The 21,637-nt window shown below is 49.1% G+C and overlaps 1 protein-coding gene across 12 annotated transcripts in view; it reads left to right on the top strand.

Moving 5' to 3' along the window:
- KANSL3 (KAT8 regulatory NSL complex subunit 3) overlaps positions 1-21,637 on the top strand; it is a 44,553-nt gene that overhangs the window by 14,818 nt on the left and 8,098 nt on the right. For 5 of the 12 annotated variants that reach the window (XR_008682553.2, XR_008682554.2, XM_088841673.1 and 2 more), the window contains 18 exons: positions 150-240; positions 379-564; positions 7,384-7,515; positions 7,755-7,871; positions 8,124-8,225; positions 8,322-8,393; positions 9,732-9,806; positions 9,985-10,142; positions 12,524-12,587; positions 13,023-13,223; positions 13,426-13,582; positions 14,954-15,031; positions 16,391-16,582; positions 17,033-17,117; positions 17,500-17,630; positions 18,624-18,739; positions 19,110-19,332; positions 19,652-19,785. Coding sequence is in view for 10 of the 12 variants with exons in the window: in XM_088841673.1 (XP_088697799.1) it covers positions 150-240; positions 379-564; positions 7,384-7,515; positions 7,755-7,871; positions 8,124-8,225; positions 8,322-8,393; positions 9,732-9,806; positions 9,985-10,142; positions 12,524-12,587; positions 13,023-13,223; positions 13,426-13,582; positions 14,954-15,031; positions 16,391-16,582; positions 17,033-17,117; positions 17,500-17,630; positions 18,624-18,739; positions 19,110-19,332; positions 19,652-19,785 (2,314 nt within the window). In the remaining 2 variants the exon portion in view is untranslated. The remainder of the gene's footprint in view (positions 1-149; positions 241-378; positions 565-7,383; positions 7,516-7,754; positions 7,872-8,123; positions 8,226-8,321; positions 8,394-9,731; positions 9,807-9,984; positions 10,143-12,523; positions 12,588-13,022; positions 13,224-13,425; positions 13,583-14,953; positions 15,032-16,390; positions 16,583-17,032; positions 17,118-17,499; positions 17,631-18,623; positions 18,740-19,109; positions 19,333-19,651; positions 19,786-21,637) is intronic. The other 7 variants (XM_088841669.1, XM_055401070.2, XM_088841670.1 and 4 more) reach the window with 6 other exon arrangements.

A 21,637-nucleotide genomic window follows, 5' to 3' on the forward strand; every position in this document is an offset into this window, starting at 1 on the left:
GGTGCTGTGCTTGAGCTTGGTACTCAGCTACTTGGACTTACACTGTTTCACAGTGGGAACAGAAATCATGACATAATCTTCTTTGCAGTGTACTGGCGTGGGGAGCGTCCCCAGGGTTTGACTCTGATTCCTCAGAGTGTCTCTTACAGGACTGGCTGGACCCTGGCCCAGAACAAGCTATTCAACAAGATCCTCAAAGCCCTGCAATCTGACCGGCTTGCCCGCTTGGCCAATGAAGGGGTAAGACTCCAGAAATCTGCCCCCAGCGGGCTCTCCCTAGCTCAGACCTCTCTGACTGACTCACTTGCTGGGCGCTCCCCCAGCCCCAGTTGCTTACAAGGTGACCCTCAGACTCTTCCCTCTGCTTCTGCCGTTTAGGCTTGTAATGAGCCCGTGCTGCGTCGTGTTGCTGTGGACAAGTGTGCGAGGAGAGTGCGGCAGGCTCTGGCAAGTGTGAGCTGGGACACCAAGCTGATCCAGTGGCTGCACACCACCCTGGTGGAGACCCTGAGTCTGCCCATGCTGGCAGCCTACCTGGATGCTCTGCAGACGCTGAAAGGGAAGGTAAGGCTGGGATGGGTGTCTGCCCTGTCCTGGGGTAGCCAGCCTCTGCTGTGGATTCAGGAAACGGGACCAGGCCGGGTCATTGCCTGGTCAGTCTGAAGGACATGACTGAAGCAAATGTGCTTGCTATTAAAGATAGGAGACATGGTGTCATTTCACGTTTTTATTTGGCATCAGTGTCTTCAGCCCTCCTGTCTCTTGGATGAGGTGTGGCGCCCCCAAACCAGAGAACATGTTTAGCCTCTACAGCCCTGCAACTTGTGGTTTGAGGTGAGGTGAGAAAGGAGAAGATAGACGAAGGGTTTACCGGGAAGGAGTAAGAAGCAGACACCCACGGGGCTGAGAGTGCGGGGTGGGGCGGGGGAGGTGTTCGGAGCAAGGGGCACAGGGACTGGCGCCTCAGTCTCTCCTCATTATGACAAGCCTTCAAGAGCGACACTCTGACTCTAATCATTCTTCATAAAGCGCCGTTCCATCTCCCCACTTGCTTACTTAGACAGTATTGCAGTCATGCTCTTTTCCTTTATGACTAGTTTACTGTGGCTGTAGTTACTGCTCTGGACTGTGTTCAGTGTGATGGAGTACTGGTTCTGGACACAGACTGCCTGGCTGAGCCTTCATCACTAATTAGATGTGTAATCTTGGGTTAACACCTCAGTATCGTCATCTCTAAAAAATGGCTGATTATAATAATTCCTGCCTAGGATTTTAGTGATAATTTGTTAATCTGGATAGAATGCTTGGCACAAAGTTTGGCACATAGGAAACCCAGGGTAACTGTTAGTGCTTTATAAGTGGTACCATTATATTTAGTGTGTTTTGCTCCAGCATGGCCTCAGATAACTTGGAATAATTCAGTTTTTTACTTTTGTGGGTTTTTTTTCTCCTTTGCAAGCAGCTGGCCAGCAGCTTTCCCCAAATTTCCAGACTTACTGTTTCCTATCTGTTTGTAAGTTGAAGGATGCTGAGTTTGTTTGAAAGCAAAAGACGACTGGTTTAGCTTCTGGAAATCAAACTGAGGACTAGATGTGTTAATGAGATGCATGGTAGGAATCTGACATTAATTTACACATTCTGCTTTGGAAGGAGAATAGCGTTAGTGAATCTACGCTAGGGGACAGTGTAGTCATGCCCAGAGTCCACGTCCCTGCTTCTCTCTGTGTGCCCAGTATGCCTTGGAGGTCTTTTTCCTCATAATGAAGTTGGCACTGCTTTCCAACTGAAGTTACTGTCTGGATGTTCCCAACAAATACGTGTTTTGTGTCTCCAGTGTGCCGGGTGTTGGGATGAGCAAAACAAATTCTCTCTCCTCTGATGGAGCTGATTTTCTAGCGGAGAAAGAGACAAATGAAAAGATGGCCCAGATGTCCCCCTGTGCTGCTCCTCTGCAGGGGTCGCCCTGGCTCAAATGTGAAGAGGGGCAGCAAGGGCACAGGGTGGTATGGGACCACGGCAAGCCCCTGCCAGGGAGCAGTGGCCACAGTCACGCCTTCCCACTGCCCCTACAGCACCCCGCCTATGGAAGGAGAACAGCGTTGGCGAGTGCTCTGGGGGACCAGTGTAGTGGTGCCCAGAGTGCACGTCTCGGCTTTTCTTTGCATACCCAGTATGCCTTGGAGGTCATTTCCCTCAATGAAGTTGGCACTGCTTTCCAACTGAAGTTACTGTCTGTGCGTTCCCAAGTGCACGAATAGTGTTCATATTTATTGAGCATCGTGGGCCACTGGCAGTGCTGCACAGTGTGCATAGTGCGTGCTGCTGAGTCACAGGGTGGGTTCCTGGGATGGCAGAGGACGCGGTCGGCACGGGCCCAGACCACCAGCTGCTGCTCTGCTCTCAGTGGTCTCTCCCGTCAGGCTCTTGCTTTCCCATGACTGTTAGACTCACAACAAATATTTAAGTTGTTCCCAAAACTTCTGATGTACCTGCTGGATGAAATTGTCAGTGAATGGGGTCACGCTCTAGGCCCAGTTACTGTCACCATCAGACCTGTTGTAAAGGGAGCAGAGAAGGTGTGGCCCATCCTCTTCACTGTCTGCTGAGAGTGACCCTGTGCTGGAGAGAACAAGGATGCTTGGTCTGCCTAGCTCCATTCAGGAGCTGTATTTACAAAACAATGGGTTTCAAGGCTTTGTCCTTTCAGAGGTGTACTCTACTATGTGTGTGTTTGTGTGTGCACGCACGCATGCTGTGTGCTCAGTCATGTCTGACTCTGCGACCCCATGGGCTGTAGCCTGCCAGGCTCCTCTGTCCATGGGATTCTCCAGGCAAGAATACTGGAGTGGGTTGCCATTTCCTACTCCAGGAGATCTTCCTGACCCAGGGATTGAACCTGTGTCTCTTGCAGTGGCAGGTGGATTCTCTACCACTGAGCCACTGGGGAAACTGCCAGATAAAAGTTTTTAAAATCTAATCTTCAGTCACATCCTCTTCCTCTAGGTGTTGAGTGGCTCACAGTGACAAAATATCAATTAGTTTTAAAGAAACACCCAGTTTGGCGTGAAGATCCTTTGCAGTTTGACACTTTCCTTTGTTACTAGCCTTATATCCTCCTATTTCCTTACTTGAATTCTTGACTTCAGGCCATCTGTGCCCAGAGTGAGCCCTGGACTTTCTTGCTTATATCTGGTGTCTGTTTAGAAAGCTTTCCCCCATCTTCTGTTGGAATTCTTCAGAGTGCATCTCACTTTGCGTGCTGTATCTTCACTTCCCTCTTCTCTGTTGGATGGTTCGGATCACAGCAGTGAGGCTTCGGTTTCTTTATGGCACTTTCCAGCCCCTCCTCTCTGGTTATTTGTGTGCTTGCCTTCATAGATTGTAGATTAAATTCCTTTGCAGTCAGCACTAGCCTGGTGCCTTGTAACAGCAGTGTTGCATAAATGTTTGTTTCCTGAGTTAAACTGAGACAGCCTCATGGTTAAAATATTCCCCTCATTTTTTGTGCAGAGCTCTTTCTAGTCTTGCTCTTTTAAAATTAGGAACGCTGTCCTTTCTTGTCATTTCCAGGAATAACTTATCTTCTTGTGCTGTCTTCAAACTTTTCATTTTAATTGAAATATAATTGACATATAGGATTTCTCTGTTGGCTCAGATGGTAAAGAGCCTGCCTGCAATGCAATGTTTGGTCCCTAGGTCAGGAAGATCCCTTGGAGAAGGAAATGGCAACCCACTGCAGTATTCTTGCCTGGAGAATTCATGGGCAGAGGAGCCTGGTGGGCTATAGTCCATGAAATCGCGGAGTCGGACACAACTGAGTGACTAACACACATACAATTGACATTTATTGACAAGTATACAATATGTTTCTATATTTGTACGTGTGGTAAAATGATTACCACAATAAGTCTAGTTAACATCTGTCACTGTACATAGTTAAAGAAATTTTTTTTTCTTCTGATGAGAATTTTTAAGATTTATCCTTGTAGCAGCTTTCAAATATGGAGTATAGTATTATTAACTATAGTCATCCTGCTGTATGTTACACCCCTTGACTTTATTTATTTCATACTTTTTGATCCCTTTTATCAATTTTACTAATCTCCCATCCCATCCCTCTGACAACTACCAGTCTGTATCTATGAGTTTGGTTTTTGTTTTGTTTTTCCATATTCCACATACCCATTAGATCATTCGCTATTTGTCTTTTTCCATTTGACTTACTTCACTTAGCACAGTGCCCTCAGGGTCCATCCATGCTTTTGCACATGGCAAGATTTCCTTTTCATGGCTGCGTAATATTCCATTGTATATATATTCACATTTTCTTTATCCATTCATCCATAAGTGGGCACTTAGGTTGTTTTCACATCTTGCCTGTTGTAAATAATGCTACAGTGAATATGGGGGTGCATATATCTTTTTGAGTTAGTGTTTTTGTTTTCTTCAGGTAAATACCCAGAAATGGAATTCCTGGATTATGTGGTAGTTCTGTTTTTAATTTTAGGAGGAACATCTATTAGTGTTTTTCATAAAAGTTGTCCCAATTTACATTCTCACCAAAATGTGCAAGGGTTTCCTTTTCTCCACATCCTTGCCAGCATTTGTTAATGCCTATCTTTTTTGATAATAGCTACTCTAACAGGTATGAGATGATATCTCATTGTGTTTTTGGTTTGTATTTCTCTGATAATTGGTAATGCTGAACGTCTTTTCATGTATAGTGTATAAGATCTATATATCTTCTTTGGAAAAATGTCTATTCAAATCTCCCACTTTTTAATCAGATTGTCTTATTGGTGTTGAGTTGCATGAATTCTTTGTGTGTTTTGGATATTAACCCCTTATCAGATATATGACTTGAAAATGTTTTCTCCCCTTTAGTAAGTTGCCTTTTCCTTTTGTTGATGTTTTCTTTGCTTTGCAGGAGCTTTTTAGTTTGTAGTTCTACTTGTTTATTTTTGCTTTTGCTGCCTTCACTTTTGGTGTCAGATCCAAAAAAATATTGCCAAGACTGACATCAAGGAGCTTACTGCCTGTGTTTTCGTGTAGAAGTTATGGTTTCAGATCTTCATTCAAAGTCTTTAATCCATTTTGAGTTAGTTTTTGTGTATAAGGTAATACGATGGTCCACTTCATTCTTTTGCATGTATTTATCCAGTTTTCTCAGTACCATTTCTTGAAGAGACTGTCCTTTCCCCACTGTGTTTTCTTGGCTCCTTTGTCATAAATTAATTGACCGTACATGCATGAGTTTATTTCTGGGCTCACTGTTCTGTTCCATTCTTCGTTGCGTCTGTTTTTGTGCCAGTACCATACTGTTTGATTACTGTAACTTTGTCAGATAGTTAAAATCAAGAAGCATGATGCCTCTAGCTTTGTTCCTTTTTCTTAAGATTGTTTTGGCTATTTAGGGCGTTTTGTGGGTCCATACAAATTTTGTGAAAAATGCCGTTGGAATTCTGGTAGGGATTGCATTGAATTTGTACGGTATATTGTTTTTTGGGTAGAATGGACATTTTAACAATATTAATTCTTCCGATCTGTGAGCATAGACTACCTCCATTTATTTGTGTCTTATTCAGTTTCTTCAGTTAATGTCTTACAGTTTTCAGGTAAGATGTTCTCATTCCTTTTACCTCCTTAGTTAAATTGAACCTGGGAAGCCCTAGTTAAATTTATTCCTAGCTATTTAATTCTTTTTGATGCATTGTAAATGAGCATGTTTTCTTAATTTCTCCATTATTATTTAGAAATGCAACAGATTTTTGTATATTGATTTTGTATCCTGCAAATTCACTGAATTCATGTACTCTAATGGTTTTTTTGGTGTCTAGGGTTTGCTGTATGTAATATGATGTCATCTGCAAATCTGTAGTTTCACTTCTTCCTTTCTAATTTGAATGCCTTTTAGTTCTCTTTCTTTCCTTAATTGCTCTCGCTAGGACTTCCAGTACCGTGTTGAATAAAAATGGTGAGGGTGGGCATCCTTGTCTTGTTCCTCATTCTAGAGGGAGAGCTTTCAGTTTTTCACTGTTGATTTTGATGTTAGCTCTGGACCGAACTTTTCCCACCTGCATCACCATAGTAGTTTTTATTCTTATTTCTCAAAAAAATGTTACGTATTTTGGCTGTGCTGGGTCTTTCTTGCTGCACGGACTTTTCTTTAGTTGTGATGAGCAGGGCCTTCTCTTACTTGTGGACATTTTGACTCTTTGCAGGCAGTATGAAATTCACACAGACATTTCTTTTCAGTGGAAGCATCAGCAAGTCTAATCTATATTTACACATCTCTGAGGTCACATTTTTGGTAAATTGTAATGGTGTAATGTGGAACCACTCATATGGAGAGCAAACTAAAATTACACAGATTTTTCAGCTTCACAGGGGGTGGCTAGTGTCCCAAGCCCGTGTTTTTCAAGGGTCAACTGTATACACAGGCTGCTGCTGCTGAGTCGCTTCAGTCGTGTCTGACTCTGTATGACCCCGTAGATGGCAGCCCTCCAGGCTCTACTGTCCCTGGGATTCTCCAGGCAAGAACACTGGAGTGGGTTGCCATTTCCTTCTCCAATGCATGAAAGTGAAAAGTGAAAGTGAAGTCGCTCAGTCGTGTCCAACTCTTAGCGACGCTCAGTCATGTCCGACTCTTAGCGACCCCATGGACTGCAGCCTACCAGGCTCCTCCATCCATGGGATTTTCCAGGCAAGAGTACTGGAGTAGGGTGCCATTGCCTTCTCCGTATACAGAGTATAGTAGGTTATATTACTTGGGGCATAGTAACAAACTTATTAAACACTCCAGAGCTTGAAGGCAGTATACTAGAAGAAAATGCAGAGTTTTATTTTGTTTTTAACTTACAAAATCAATTTTCTGTTTTACCTTTAACATTTTAGCAGGTGACTTTCCTATATTACTGCAGACTGTTTTAAACATTTAAAATTAATCCATGATATCAGATTATGTAGATAATTTGCTTAACCACTTCTTGTACATGCCTTTATGTTGTTTCTACTCTTTGACTATTACTGAGAATGAATTTATCTTTGGCTTACCCCCTACCCCGTGTGTGTGCGCGCGCGCGTGTGCATGTGCGCACATGTGTTTCTGATAACAGAGTTTTAGGAAAGGGATAGGAATAAGTTTTAAGTCTCTCGATGCATATCACCAGATTGGTTTCCAAACGACTGTATCCATTTACCTTTAATGATGGAAGGTGTATTTTTAGCCATCCACTTGTTTGTACTTTTTCTTGTGAGGAAGGTCTGAGAGGCGTCATTGGAATCTGTCCTTGGCTCACAGTGGGGCTGTGTCCTCCTGCCTGACCCTGGTGGTGGGGTCTCCTGCATCACACTGGAAGCATCTTCATTCTCCCTTGCTTCTAGATTCCTACCTTGATTGACCGGATGCTTGTGTCCTCCAACACAAAGACCGGGGCTGCAGGAGCTGAGGCCTTGTCCCTCTTACTGAAGAGGCCTTGGGACCCTGCCGTGGGGGTGCTTTCTCATAACAAACCAGTAAGTTGGACTTCACTATGCCCTGTGAAGTTTATTTTAGATTCCAGTCTCAGAACCTTGGCAAGAGGATAATAAATGGCATGTTTAACTGTGTTCACTAATAACTGGCTGTGTGTCATGCTTAACACAGTTTCCTGAGCAAATCAGCATTGGTGAGGATAAGATAGGTCGTAGTATGTGGGGTTCCGTGGGGGAGCCTCCCTCACTCACTGGCTTTCTGATGGGGTTTTACTCTGTAGAGCAAACTCCCCGGCTCACCTCTCATCCTCATCGCCTCCTCCGGGCCTTCTAGCTCCGTGTTCCCCACCTCACGCCGCCACCGCTTCTGGCAGTCTCAGCTGTCCTGCTTAGGCAAGGTATGTGGGGGGCAGGGGGTGGCTTGAGAAGCAGACAGGTGCTCCATGCTTAGTGCATTTAGTACACTCCTTAGTATACAAGACATAGGGGCCACGACGTGAGACGGATGGACTTGGATGTGGCGCATCCTGTTAGTCTCTGGACTGCTGATGGTACTTATCTGGGGTTGGGGGGTTTAGGGGAGGCCAAGCAGACTGGAGAGAAGATCGGAGACTGAGCTCATGGCACGGCAGCCCCTCTCTTTCCTTTAGGTCATCCCTGTCGCCACCCACCTGCTGAACAATGGGAGTGGAGTGGGAGTGCTACAGTGTCTGGAGCACATGGTCGGGGCGCTGAGAAACAAAGTGCTGGAGGTGAGGCTGCTTCTCGGTCAGCTCACCCAGGTCACCCAGCATTCTGCACCCGTCTGTGGCCTCCTGTCTCACTGTCTTCTTTCTCTCCCCACAAAGATTCACAGCCATTTCCCCCACAAGCCCATCATCTTGATTGGCTGGAATACAGGAGCTCTGGTGGCCTGTCACGTAAGTAACCCCTTCTTATTCAGAGGTTGTCTGGGGATCAGCTGCTGCTGCTGCTGCAGATAGCTACTGTTGAGCCAGGCTCTGTGCTGAATGCTTTGCCTGCATACTTGGATTTTAAACTGTGGGAGACAAGCTTTGGTTTTTAACTTTATTGTGGAAAATGTTAAGCAGAAATTTAAAGGGAGGATAGACTAGTGTAATAAACCCCTTGGGCTCCTCATTAAGCCCTACCAGTAAATCGGCTCAGAGCCAAGGTCTTTTTCATCTTACCTCTGCCCACTGTCAGCTCCCTCCAGTTCCTTTGAAAAAAAAACACCAAGTATTTTGTTTACATATATTTTAGTGTATAGCTATAAGACGCTTAACCTTGGACGAAAAGTTATGACCAACCTAGACAGCATGTTAAAAAGCAGAGACATTACTTTACCAACAAAGGCCCGTCTAGTCAAGGCTATGGTTTTCCCAGTGGTCATGTATGGATGTGAAAGCTGAGCGCCACAGAATTGATGCTTTTGAATTGTGGTGTTGGAGAAGACTCTTGAGAGTCCCTTGGACTGCAAGGAGATCCAATCAGTCCATCCTAAAGGAAATCAGTCCTGAATATTCATTGGAAGGACTGATGTTGAAGCTGAAACTCCAATACTTTGGCCACCTGATGTGAAGAACTGACTCATTTGAAAAGACCCTGATGCTGGGAAAGATTGAAGGCGGGAGGAAGAGAAGGGGACGACAGAGGATGAGATGGTTGTATGGTATCACCGACTCAATGGACATGAGTTTGAGTGAACTCCAGGAGTTGGTGATGGACAGGGATGCCTGGCGTGCTGCAGTCCATGGGGTCATAAAGAGTCAGACACGACTGAGCGACTGAACTGAACTGGGCACTGTCTATTAAGTTCAAAAGGGAGAGGTTTTCTTCACATAAGGGACAAGAGCAGCATTTGTGTTCTCTTGGTTGCGTTTGTTCTTAGTGGAGGAAAAAGGAAGGACTCAAGCCTTGCAAATTCCCATGATGGAAGCATTAAACCTGTCATCCTCCCAGAGGTTCAGGTGGGGTCCCCTGAGGGCCCCAGTTCTCTCGGTGGGGGCTGCTGGTATAACCAGATATCCTGTGTTCTGTGCTCTTACTGCCCTACTGTGTGACTGGTACACCTGTGTCGTCACCTAGGGGGTTGGTTGTGTCATCACCTCCGGGGTCGTTTCATCACCTCCGGGGTCGTTTCATCACCTAGGATTACAGCAGGGGAGGAGGAGGTGGGACTGGCTGGTGGATTCTGTGTAGGATGTAGCTGTGGTGAAGTCAGTTGACCTTGAGGTAGACCATGCCATTATCTGCAGGTGTCGGTGATTGAGTATGTCACTGCTGTTGTCTGCCTTGGGTTTCCTCTGCTTACCGTGGACGGCCCCAGAGGGGTAAGCGTGGGGCCTGCGGGTTGCCGGGTCACCGGCAGCTGGGAGGACGGGAGTAGAGCCTGCTTCTCCCAGGCTGCTGCTCAGTGACCGCAGCTGCCTGGTGGACCCTCTTGAGTGGACTTTCCAGGCAGTGTTGAGCAAGTATGAACTGGCTGACTGTAAAACCGGACCTGTTTAGGATGTGGACGATCCCCTCTTGGATATGAAGACTCCAGTCCTCTTTGTTGTCGGCCAGAACTCCCTGCAGTGCCACCCTGAAGCCATGGAGGACTTCCGGGAGAAGATTCGGGCGGAGAACAGCTTGGTGGTGGTTGGGGGAGCTGATGACAGTCTCAGGTGGGTAGGGTCCCTGGACGCCACAGAGGGCCATGTTGGAAAGATGCTTATAAGGTGGTGATACAACTATGCCCAACCTAGATCAGCGAAAGGGGGGCATTCAAAAACTTAAAAGATGTTTCGGACTAAGATTTCTAAAAAGTTGGAAAAATCATACCAAAAAATTCTGTATAGTGTTCACCCAAGTTTCCCAAATGTTAACATCTTGCATAATCGAAAAGTACTTGTCGAAGCTGGGACGTTAACCTGGGTATGATACTGTAATGTAGCAAGCAGACCCGCGTTTCATCACTGAGTCGCCGACGCTCGTCTGGCCCTGGGCCGGGTCCAGGTCTCGCGTGGCTGTCGGTTGCTGTGTCTCCTCAGCCGCCTCTGATGTGACGCTGTCCCTCAGTCTGTCTGCCGTGACCCTGGTGCTGCCTAGGAGTGCTGTTTTGTAGACTGTTCCTCAGTTGAGGGTTTTGACGTTGCCTCGTGATTAAGTTGAGGGGACTTTGGCAGGAATGCCATGGAGCTCATGTGCCCTGAGCACCCCCTCGGGGCTGCGCGATGCTGCTGTGCCTTGTTACTGGCGAGGTCACCGTGGACCATGTGGTTAAGGTAGTGTCTTACTGTTTTTCCCTTTGTAGTCAGTAGTCTTGTCAGGAGAAGATATTTCGAGATGCTGTAATCATAGTCTTTGCCATTGGGCTTTCACTGGGGTAGGCATTTCTTTACATTTTCTTCCTTACTGAGGATGAATTTGAACAAAGATTTTATTTGTATTAGGCATCCTTTTATATATTTTGAAGTGTAAACAACCAGAGTTTGGAAGCGATTTTAGGGGGGCATCTTTAGTCATTGAGGTGGCCATTCTTCCCTTACAGGGTCTGCCAGAGGGGCCTTTAGTTCCATTTTCATGAAATGTACTAAAAGAGAGATTGTGTCCTTTATCGGCCTCCTTTCTCATGTGCTCGGTCTTAGGTGTTAGCTTCCTGTGAATGTTTTAACTGGAGAGCTTAGAGTGAGTGCCTGTTCCCACCTGTCTTGTCACTTTCTCACCCAGAGATCCTTTGGAGAAGCCCTCCTGGCCTTTGTCATCTGACAGCTTCTTGTGGACCTGGAGTCTAATCCTTGGATGCTCAGGGCAGTGCTTGCTTGTAAATACATTCTTTCTTGTTAATTCAGACATTCTCACCTGTAGGAGAGTAGACTGTTGAGTCGTGGTGAGGGCGTGGGAGAGATGAAAACACCCTTCCTTAGAGTCGCATCGTAAGGCTGCTCGTGAGACATCTGCACGGTGCTGAGGGCCTTGGGCTGAGAGTCAGGAGACCTCAGTTTAACTCGTGAGACATTTGCACGGCGCTGAGGGCCTTGGGCTGAGAGTCAGGAGACCTCAGTTTAACGCTTGAGACATTTGCACGGTGCTGAGGGCCTTGGGCTGAGAGTCAGGAGACCTCAGTTTAACTCGTGAGACATTTGCATGGCGCTGAGGGCCTTGGGCTGAGAGTCAGGAGACCTCAGTTTAACGCTTGAGACATTTGCACGGTGCTGAGGGCCTTGGGCTGAGAGTCAGGAGACCTCAGTTTAACTCGTGAGACATTTGCACGGCGCTGAGGGCCTTGGGCTGAGAGTCAGGAGACCTCAGTTTAACGCTTGAGACATTTGCACGGCGCTGAGGACCTTGGGCTGAGAGTCAGGAGACCTCAGTTTAACGCTTGGCTCCTTTGCTGGGGTAAATCACTTAACTTCTGGGACTTGGTGTCCTCATCTAATACGAGCACATTACACGACAGGGTTAGAGGCCAAAAACCAGTGAATTGGGGTCTCAGATGTGGAGGCTCAGAATGTTCTTCATCTTGTACCTTGGTGCCCTGTTTCTGTCTCTGCTGAGACCCCAGGCAGAAGCCAGGGAATTTAAGTCTGGCTTTCGAAGAGGAGAATGCCGCCAGCGATGGTCAGTTTCTCTGATCCCTTTAGAACTAATCTGTGGCCACCTTTCCTGGTAATATCATTTCAGCAGCACCTAGAAGTCTCAGGGTTTGGAACTGTATTTGGGTACCTCAAGATGAAGTCTTAGCAATCAGATAGGGTTTACCTGTGAAGCCATAGGTATAGGACTTCTGGAGTGAACAGTCCCAAGTACCTTCCATGTTTTGTTTGGTTTGTTACCTATGTTGCTTTGTGTCACCCCCACAACTCCATGAGGGAGGTGTTAGGGTTCCTTATTTTGCAGATGTGGAAACTGAGGTTCAGAGAGGTTGCAGACCTGCCTGTGGGCTACCATTATCTTCCTTCTTAGGTTTAGAAAAGAACCAATACAGAAGAGAAACCCAATCTTATTTACATTTGTTACTGTGGAATGTTTGGGAAGTAAATATTTCCTCTTTTTTGTTTCTTAGAATAAGCAAAGCAAAGAAAAAATCGGAAGGGTTGACGCAGAGCATGGTGGACAGATGCATTCAGGTACACAGTTTTTTTCCGTGGGTTTCTCAGCTGTGCTTGTCTGTCTGTAACCTTTTAGGCTCGGTCTCCTTGGCAGCATCCTCCTGACTCTGTGGAGGACTGGGTATCCCCTGGGGCCTTTCGGGGACCTAAGTCATAAACAAAGAAAAGGGGGAAAGAAGGAGGGGAGGGAGAAGGAGAGTGATGATCTCGGATGTGAGCAGAGCATGTCGGGAGGAAGGGTTCGCTGAGGAGTGGTAGAATGGGACCACTCCAGAATGCCACCCACCGCCCTGGGCACAGGGCCTGGCTCCTGTGGGCCCTTGGCTGAGGGTAGGGCCTGTGCCAGGCTCTGTGACGCAGCAGGGCAGCGCACTGCTTTCACAGCTGGGGTGACGCCATTGTAGTGGGAACTGCTGGGGAGCTTCCTGAGGCCTGGGCCTCTCCTCACCCCAGGACGAGATCGTGGACTTCTTGACCGGGGTACTTACTCGTACTGAGGGACACGTGGGCTCCGAGCCTCGGGATCAGGACGCCGAGAAGAAGAAGAAGCCCCGAGACGTGGCCCGCAGAGACCTGGCTTTCGAGGTCTCGGAGCGGGGCAGTCGACCTGCGTCACCAGCTGCCAAGCTGCCTGCCTCCCCCTCGGGCTCAGAGGTAATGCAGGCAGAGAGGGGGTGGTGTTGCTGGGGAGCCAGCAGAGTGGGTTCCTGTGCTTCCCGGGGAAGGCTGCTGGCCTTGCCAGGCCTCGGAGTTCCTACAGGGGGAATCCCTGACTGGGGAACTTCAGGGAGACTTGACAATTGACAGTCCATCCAAACGACCTTGACTTGGCCCTTGTCCTTCTCAATCTACTCAGGATCTCTCCAGTGTGTCCAGCAGCCCCACCTCCAGTCCCAAGACCAAAGTGACCACAGTGGCCTCTTCTCAGAAGCCCAGTCAGATTGGAAGCACCCAGCTGCTGAAGAGACACGTGCAGCGGACAGAGGCTGTGCTGACCCACAGACAAGCCCAAGGTGCGGCCGCCTGGCCCAGGGGCCTCTCTTGGCTTCTGCCTTCTCAGTTGACGTCATGTGGCAGTTGAAAAGTCTTGGCACCTGCTGCTTTTTCCAGACATATTTGTCCATGCAGAATTAGGTTAGAATAAATACTGAGGGCTGTTCTCAAGGATAAAATATGACACAAGGTCTGTGCATTGGTGTGATTGTGTGTTCCACTAATTATAGCCTCGTCTTGGCATTTGGGCAAGTTCACCTTTATGAGCCGACTCCATGTATGTTGGCCTCAAGTGTTTTTTCTGACTCCCAGTTGGGGAAGCTGTGTCTTCTCTTCAGGCCCAGCCTTTCCTGCAGTCTTGGAACTCTCCAGGTCCTGCAGACAGGCGGCTGGCTGTGCTCATCAGATACCAGGGCAGCTCCAAAGCCTCTTGCCCGCCCTTGAAGAGTTAAGATTCCTACACTGGGACTTCCAGTGATGTTTTTCAGGAGTCTCTGGAGATAGGTTTTCAATTAGGCTGGGAAATACTTGTTCAGTTGAAATTAGAGATTGGAAAGCAGTGACCGTGATATAAGAAGCTGCCCTGCCCCACTTTGATCCAGTCAGCAGTACTGAGGCCTCTTGGGCCTGGGCCAGGAGCGGGTATCATCTGAGAGTCTCCGGCTGGGAAAGAGGCGGGAGCCAGAGATGGCTGTCAAGCAGACAGACTTTTCCGCTGCGTTTCTTATAGTGGAGCCACAGGGTCAAGACCTAGACCCAGGCCTCGTCCAAGGTTGCCCAGAGGTGGCTGTGAGTGTGAGCGGATCGATGGAGACACAAAAAGAGGCCAGGCTCCTGAGGTCCACATGGTGCTCTGCAACCCCGTACCTTCCTCAGTGGTGGCCAGAGCCAAGTGGGCGCTGTCCCCTTCGGCTTTTGATGAAGAGAGAGACAGCAGTTTGTGATGTTTCTGGAGGCAACAACTAGTCAAGGCTGGAAGGCCTTCTGCAAGGCTGACTGGGGAGCTAGGTGCAGAATGGGACCCAGAGCGGTGCGGAGGAGAGCCACAGCACGGCCTCCTGGCACAGGCAGAGCTTGCAGGCAGGGGGTGAGGAGAGCTGGGGTTCCCGGGCCCTCGCCAGGCGCCTCGCCCTCCTCTTGGCACTTGACTTGCTATTGCTCATGGAATCTGGGCAGTGGCCCCATGAAGCAGGTACATGCATTATTTTCAGTTTATGGATGACTCCAGGGAGCTGCTAAGTGGCAGAATTAGGTTTCAAATTCATCAGTAATCCCAGGAAAAGCCCCTGTTGACCATATTTCAGAACATTTTCACGCCTTTTCTTACTCCCTCTCTCTTTCTCCTTTCTCTGGCTGGCTGTGATTCTGTAATTCTTTCTGATTCATTCCAGCTCAGTTTGCTGCTTTTCTGAAACAAAACATGCTGGTGAGGAAAGCTCTTCCTCCCGGCGCCTCCTCCTGTCTCTTTGGTGAGTATCACCTCTCCACGCCTGCACCCTCCGCTCTCTGCTTCTCTCCTTCTCCCTCTTATCTCTTCCCCAGCTCTGCTTCTCTTTTGTCTCTGATTCCCCCTGTTCTCTTCTCTCCGCATTTTTCTTCTTTCTTTGCTGTCCTTTGGCTTACTCCATAGTCTTTGCTTTTCCCCCATTCACTCTGCCTCTCATGGTGGTTTTCCCCTTTTGTGTCTCACTGTGGTTCTTGGCTCTGCTTCTGCTGTGCGTGCCTGTGGGCCATACCCTGTGAGCGTGCATCTCCCTGTGTTTTTCTCCTTGCCTCTGATTTCCTGCTTCCATCCTGGTCTCTGCAAGCACTGAGCAGCATAACTGTATCTCCTTTCCCTTTGCCCTTCTTCCTGTGCTGATTTTGGTCATGGCGTTCATCCCCTAAGCAGTCCTTCCTTTCAGCTGATTGTGGCCTCCCTGTGGCCCCACACCAGCCTCCCCCCGTCACTCCCACCTCCCATTTTTCGTGTGAGTCCAGCCCTTTGTCTCCTTCCCCCCACCTTTCCGCCCCTGATTGCCTGTGCTGAGACGGACTGGGTGTGCTTCTCAGTGAAAAGAGGAGGGGACCTGTGAGCAAGGCTGAAGGATAACTTAAGAGTCTGGGAGACTTCGCTCTGTGCAGGATGTGTCTGTTTGATTTGGTGGACAGGGAAGCCCACATGTGAACAGGTGGTCTTTCTCAGTCCTGTTTCTGCTGACCTGGGGCCTAGCTTGTGACGTGGGCTCCTGTTGCCCTGTTACTTCAGGGTCAGAACTGTAAAGTCATCTCAGCTATGATGCCCCCGTGCCTAGTAGTTACTCAAAGTCAGCCTGGAGTCCTGGTGATAATTCTTCTTACGGTCAGCATTTGACAGGCAGGCCCTCAGCCTTGGGCCCTGAGGGGACTCAGAGCTCTGGGGACATCTCCCTTGTAGGGAGGATGGAATAGCCTGCTCCTCTGTTGCTTGAGCAGAACACGTTGGCTGGCCTCCAGCTGTGTGACAGGGGAAGGGCGGGAGGCTTGTCACATTCTATCAGTCTGGGAAACCCTGTTGAGGTCCACTGCGGTGAGTCCCATTTGTTCGGCAGAGTCAGGATGGCATCTCCTTTCTGTTTCCACTGACTCAGAGCTCCTTCCTTGTGAGCCCAGGACAGGGGAGGGGAGGGAACTGTCCTCGGAGAGGGCCGTTGTGGAGATGAGCGTAGGTGGGCCTGAAGGAGTGGCCTTCGTTGTGGACATGCTGGGCTGGTTCTTCCCACACGGCCATGCCGATGCTGGCCCCAGTCATCAGTGTCTGTCGGGCTTCTCCGGATCGTGGAGAACTTCACCGCAGCTCCATGTCTTAGTTCCTATTTCATCAGAACAAACCGAGGAGGCTGAGAAAGAGGAGCTCAGGGTCCAGCTGAAGCGACACCATCCCTCCAGTCCCCTTTCTGGCAGTAAGACCTGCAAGCGGCCGAAGATCAAGGTGTCCCTCATCTCCCAAGGGGATGCAGCTGGAGGGCCTTGCACCCCTTCCTCAGGGGGCGCTCCAGAAGGTGAGTGTTTCTTGGCCTGCTTAAATAACAACTGACGGGACCATCCCAGAGACACAGCATTGCCCCCTTGGCGGCTACTTCCTGGGCAGCTCCTCCCTCGGCGCAGTAGATGCCCAGAGAAAGACAGCAAGGGTTGCACATGGGGGAGAGTGGGCAGTGAACTAGGAGCAGGGAGGCAGGACGAGGGCCAGAGGGGGCTGGGGGTCACTCACAGTACTGTACTCTTTGTTTCTTTTTGCTTTCAATTACAGATGATAAAATATTCCAGGAAGTTTAGAAAATAGAAGGAAAAGATAACCCCCAGCTCTGTCCCACTCTAATGTAGAGTTATCCTTCCTTTTTCGTCTTTCAGTCTTTTCTAAAATATTTTGCATTTAACTTGGACTCTGGGACCCTGAGGTCAGCACCAATCCGGACTGACCGGCGGCCTCGGGGTTTTCTGTTTTGCAGCCGCAGGAGGGAAGCCTCTCACCATGACGTTGGGACAGGCATCCACAGGGGCCACAGAACTCACCGGGCTTCTCGCCACAGCCAAGTGAGTCTGTCTGCTGGTCTGTCTGTCCCCTTCTTTGCCTTCACCTCTTCTCAGGGTCCAGTGAGTGCTTTGCAAGATCGTGGATTCTGGAGTCTGTCCTGTGAATGTGACTTCTTTCTGAGTCGGGTGTTTTTCCTCTGGGTCAACTCAGAGTTGACTTTTACTTAAAGTTTACAAAGTGTCCTGTAGCTCTTGCTTCAAGACCTGAAGTCTTTCCTTTAGGCCTGACTTAGAAGGACTGGAGGCTGGATTCAGAAGGTAAGCCGCTGCCGCCAAAGTTCTAGCCTTGTGTCCATCGCTGAAAGCCTTGCTGGGCCCCCACTGGACCCTCCTGGTACTGCCAGGGACCTTTAGGTGACGGAGCTCCTGTCTTTGTCTCCAGGTCCAGTGCTTCTGAAGGGGGCGTCTCAGCCAGCCAGGCATCCTCAGTGGTCTCCAGCAGCGCCACGCCCAGTGCCTTGCACACACTCCAGAGCCGCCTGGTGACCCCCTCTCCTGGCGGCTCCCTCCCAGGTACCTGCTAACTCAGCACCCCCATCTCCCAGCCAAGCCTCTCTGTCTGCTGCTGAAGGGTGGCCCTGGGAAAGCACTGTGGAGCTAGGTCTCAGGGGTGTGCCTCTGGGTCTCAGGCTTATTGTAGAGGCTTGGCATGGAGCAGGAATTAACTTTGAAGTGGGGGAGTTCGGGGCCTTAACATCTGCAGTGAGTAAATGTCCTAGTCTGCAAGTGATGTCTCTTGTACTGTAAGGCAGGGGTCCCTAACCCACAGGCTTTGGTGGTCCTGGTCAGTGACCTGGTAGGAGCTGGGCCCCACAGCAGGAGGTGAGCTGTTGGCTAGCGAGCCAAGTTTCATCTGCCACTTCCCATTGCTTACGTTACTGCCTGAACCATCCCCACTGCCCCGGCTCCAATTGTCTTCCACGAAAAGTCCCTGGTGCCAGAAAGGTTGGGGACTGCTGCTATAAGGAGAAATAGCAGGTAGGTTTCTAGCTGTGTTGGTGTTTTTAAGCATGTCTGGTTGAATAAAGCTGGAAATGGTGCTGTGCAGGGCATCAGCAGAATGAGACATGTTTCTGCGAGGCTGGTCCCCTCACCCTGCATTGAAAGGCTAGTTGCTTGAGCCCAGCGGGGTGCCCTGTTCTTCTGGAGGACCTTCCTCTTTGCTCTCAGGCCACTGGACCGTGTGTAAAGTGAAGTTTGAGTCAGGTATTGGGGATTCTTTTGGCTTGTAAATGGATCCATGTTCTCCTGGTGTTACTGAACCCATCCAAAATGCAGGCCAGGTGGTTTGGAGCTGGCTGGAATGTGCAGAGAGAATCCAAGACGGTGTGTCAGGAATAGTGGGCCTCCGGTGCGTGTGCATGTGTTCTGGCATCTCTCTGTGGGCACCGGAAATGTCCAGGGGAAAGAGTGTCGGTGTTTCAGTTGGTCACGAAAGATGGCGGGCACGGCTGCTCGTGAGAAGGTGCCCAAGCCCGTGTTGACGTCTCTTGTGTCCTCTCTTAGGGGCCGCGTCAGCCAGCAGCCTTCTCCAGGGCCTCAGCTTCAGCCTGCAGGACATCAGCAGCAAGACCGCTGGCCTCCCGGCAAGCCCCTCCCCCGGGCCAGCCCCACAGGTGCAGGTCTGCCTCCCCTGGGCAGGACAGGGCGGGAAGGGAGGAGGCTGCCTCGGCTTAGCTAGTTCTGGCACGGACACTGGGTCAGGGACAGACAGCCTCTGACTCACAGCAGGGGACTACCAGAGGCTAGTGACAGGTTTCTAGATCTCTTTGTATCTTTGCTTTCTTGGTTGTAAAATGAGGATAATGATAGTATCTCCGTCGCAGAGCTGATGTGGGGATTAAATAAGAGAATATGTGGAAATGTCTGGCGGAGCACCTTGAATGGGGTAGGCGCTCAGTACCCGGGGAGTTATCAAGCACATGGGCCTGCCACACTCAACCATCGCTGTTGGTCGCAGCTTCTGACTAGCTGGGCTTGTGTGTCCCGCAGGCCACCAGTGTGAAGTTGCCTACCCCCATGCAGAGCCTGGGTGCCATCACCACGGGCGCCAGCACCATTGTCCGCACCATCCCTGTGGCTACCACCCTCTCTTCCTTGGGTGCCACTCATGGTGGGAAGCCCACAGCCATCCATCAGCTGCTGACCAATGGGGGCCTCGCTAAGTTAGCAAGCAGCCTCCCTGGCCTCGCTCAGATCTCTAACCAAGCGTCAGGTGAGTCTCTCATGAGAACTGTGGTGATCTTCCCCCAGGACCATCCCACCTCACATGGGCAAGGTATGATGAACCCAGTCCCACAGGGTCCTGGCCTTGACCTCGGGGATTCAGCTCTGTGGTTCCAACCCCAGGGAACGTGAGAGTACACAGGCTGTCCCTGTTGCTTTTGGACTGACTGACAGGACCTAGATGACCCAGCTGGGGAGGAGACCAAGATGGGAGGCCGGATTGGGGAGTGTCCCATGGGTGGTCAGGGGGACGCTCCAGGAAAGGGAAGTGGAGGCTGGGACAAAAAACGCCTCCCACTCTCTCTCAGGCTTGAAGGTCCCCACCACCATCACTCTGACACTGCGTGGCCAGCCCAGCCGAATTACCACGCTGAGCCCCGTGGGCACAGGAGCAGCCCCGTCAGAGGAGCCCGCCTCCCAGGCACTGCCCTCCAACTCACAGGTGAGTCTGTCTGGGGAGACCAGGGGCATAGGTCCAGTGTGGGCAGCGGGTCCAACTGGCTGGCTGGCTCAGGGAGCTGGACTGGTCGACAGGCCCGATGCACCTCCACTCTCAGAGTTTGTGGCTTTGTTACTGTGGTTGGGTTTTTTCTTTTTTTTTAATTTTTATTTTTATTGGAGGCTAATTATTTTATATTATACTAATTATTTTACAATATTGGTTGGTTGTGGTTGGGTTTTAATTGAAGTATAGTTGATATACAGTGTGTTTGTTTCAGGCGTACAGCACACTCAGTTATATCCTTTTTCAGATCCTTTTCCCTTTTAGGTTGTTATAAAACTGTTGAGTACAGTTCCCTGTGCTGTACAGTAGGTCATTGCTGGTTGGAGTTTGTAGCTTTGAGGCTGAGGGAGTCGTAGGCCTCTTTGCAGCTTCTTCTCTGTGGCTCCCCTGAATTGTGTGAGGATTAAACATGAGCTGTGTTCAGCGCCTGGTCAGCTCGTCTTCTTCCCCTCTCCGCCCTCTTCTGCTCTGTCCTTGGCTTCACCGTTCAGAGGTTGTGTAGGAGCAAAGTGGTGATATTCTTTATTTGATTCTCCAGCCTTGGGCCATCCCAGATCTTTGTGTTCATTGTGTTTTCAGGGCACAGTTAGGTTTTTATAGCTCTTACACAGGAAGCCACCATCAGTTTCTCTTAGCTGATCTGATTTCCATTGTGACCTTTTCAAGTAAAATGTTTCTAATTTTAAATGGTGATCTGAGGGCCACCCAAAGGTCGGAGGTCAGCAACAGCAGAAAGTTCTGACCCCAGCAGTGCATGTGCTCTCCTTACGTGTCCGGTTTTCAGCTAAGGCCTCCTGTGTGGGGCCCTGGTGTGCAGGCTTCCACGGCTCAGGCTTAGCCGGTCCCCTCACTGCTCCCAGGCCAGCCCCACCCTGGGACTGGGCACCGGTGCCCTACCACCTGAGCCAGGAGCTCTTCTGCCTCTTCCTCCACAGGGGAAAGTACGGCTCAGATGTGGTTACCCTGGCTTTGTGCAGAGAGGTGCAGGTGATTTAATTTATTTTATTCTCTATTCTTTTTAATTACAAAAGTGATTGCACTTACTTTAAATAATCCAAAAGTTATAGAAATCATATAATTTATAAAGTGAAAACTTCCCATGATACCACTCCCAGAGATGATAGCCCCTGTTGGTAGCTTGATATGCATTTTTCTAGATTCTTTCTACAAAATTCATTATTTTACTCTTTTGATGGAAATTAGCCCACAGAATACGGCTATTTTGTAACTAACCTTTGTTTACGAAACGTGTGGTGTCTTTCCCTGTACTTTACATGGAGGCTTGTCTGCTTCCTGTCAGTGGCTGTCTCATATTTCACTGGGTTGATGTACTACAGTGCATTTCACCAATTCCTGTTAGAGTTATGTTTTGTTTTTCAGTAGTGTAAATATTGGTATGGTGACTACCCCTTGCTCATGATTTTTGTGTACCTCTGGGAGATGTCTATAGGCTGGAGATAGTAAGCTGGGGCCTGTACATCTCACATGTGGCTGCTATTGTTGTTTAGTCGATAAATCGTGTCCGACCCTTTTATGACCCCATGGACTGTAGCCTGCCAGACTCCTGTGCATGGGACTTCTCAGAACATCTGGCTAGCTGCTGACTAATTGTCCTTCAGAAGATTTGTTCATTTACAGTTCAAGCCACAGTGATGAGAATACCTCTTTTCCTCCACCTTGTTGATTATGAAAATCACTATTTTTAATTTTACTAATTTGATAGGTGAAAAATGAAATTGTTTTAATGTGCATTTTCCTGATTACTTATGAGGTTGTGTCTTTAATGAAT

Source organism: Moschus berezovskii, chromosome 11 (assembly GCF_049115385.1).
Source record: "Moschus berezovskii isolate FMDL1 chromosome 11, NW_MosBer_1.0, whole genome shotgun sequence".
NCBI classification, from domain to species: Eukaryota; Metazoa; Chordata; class Mammalia; order Artiodactyla; family Moschidae; genus Moschus; species Moschus berezovskii.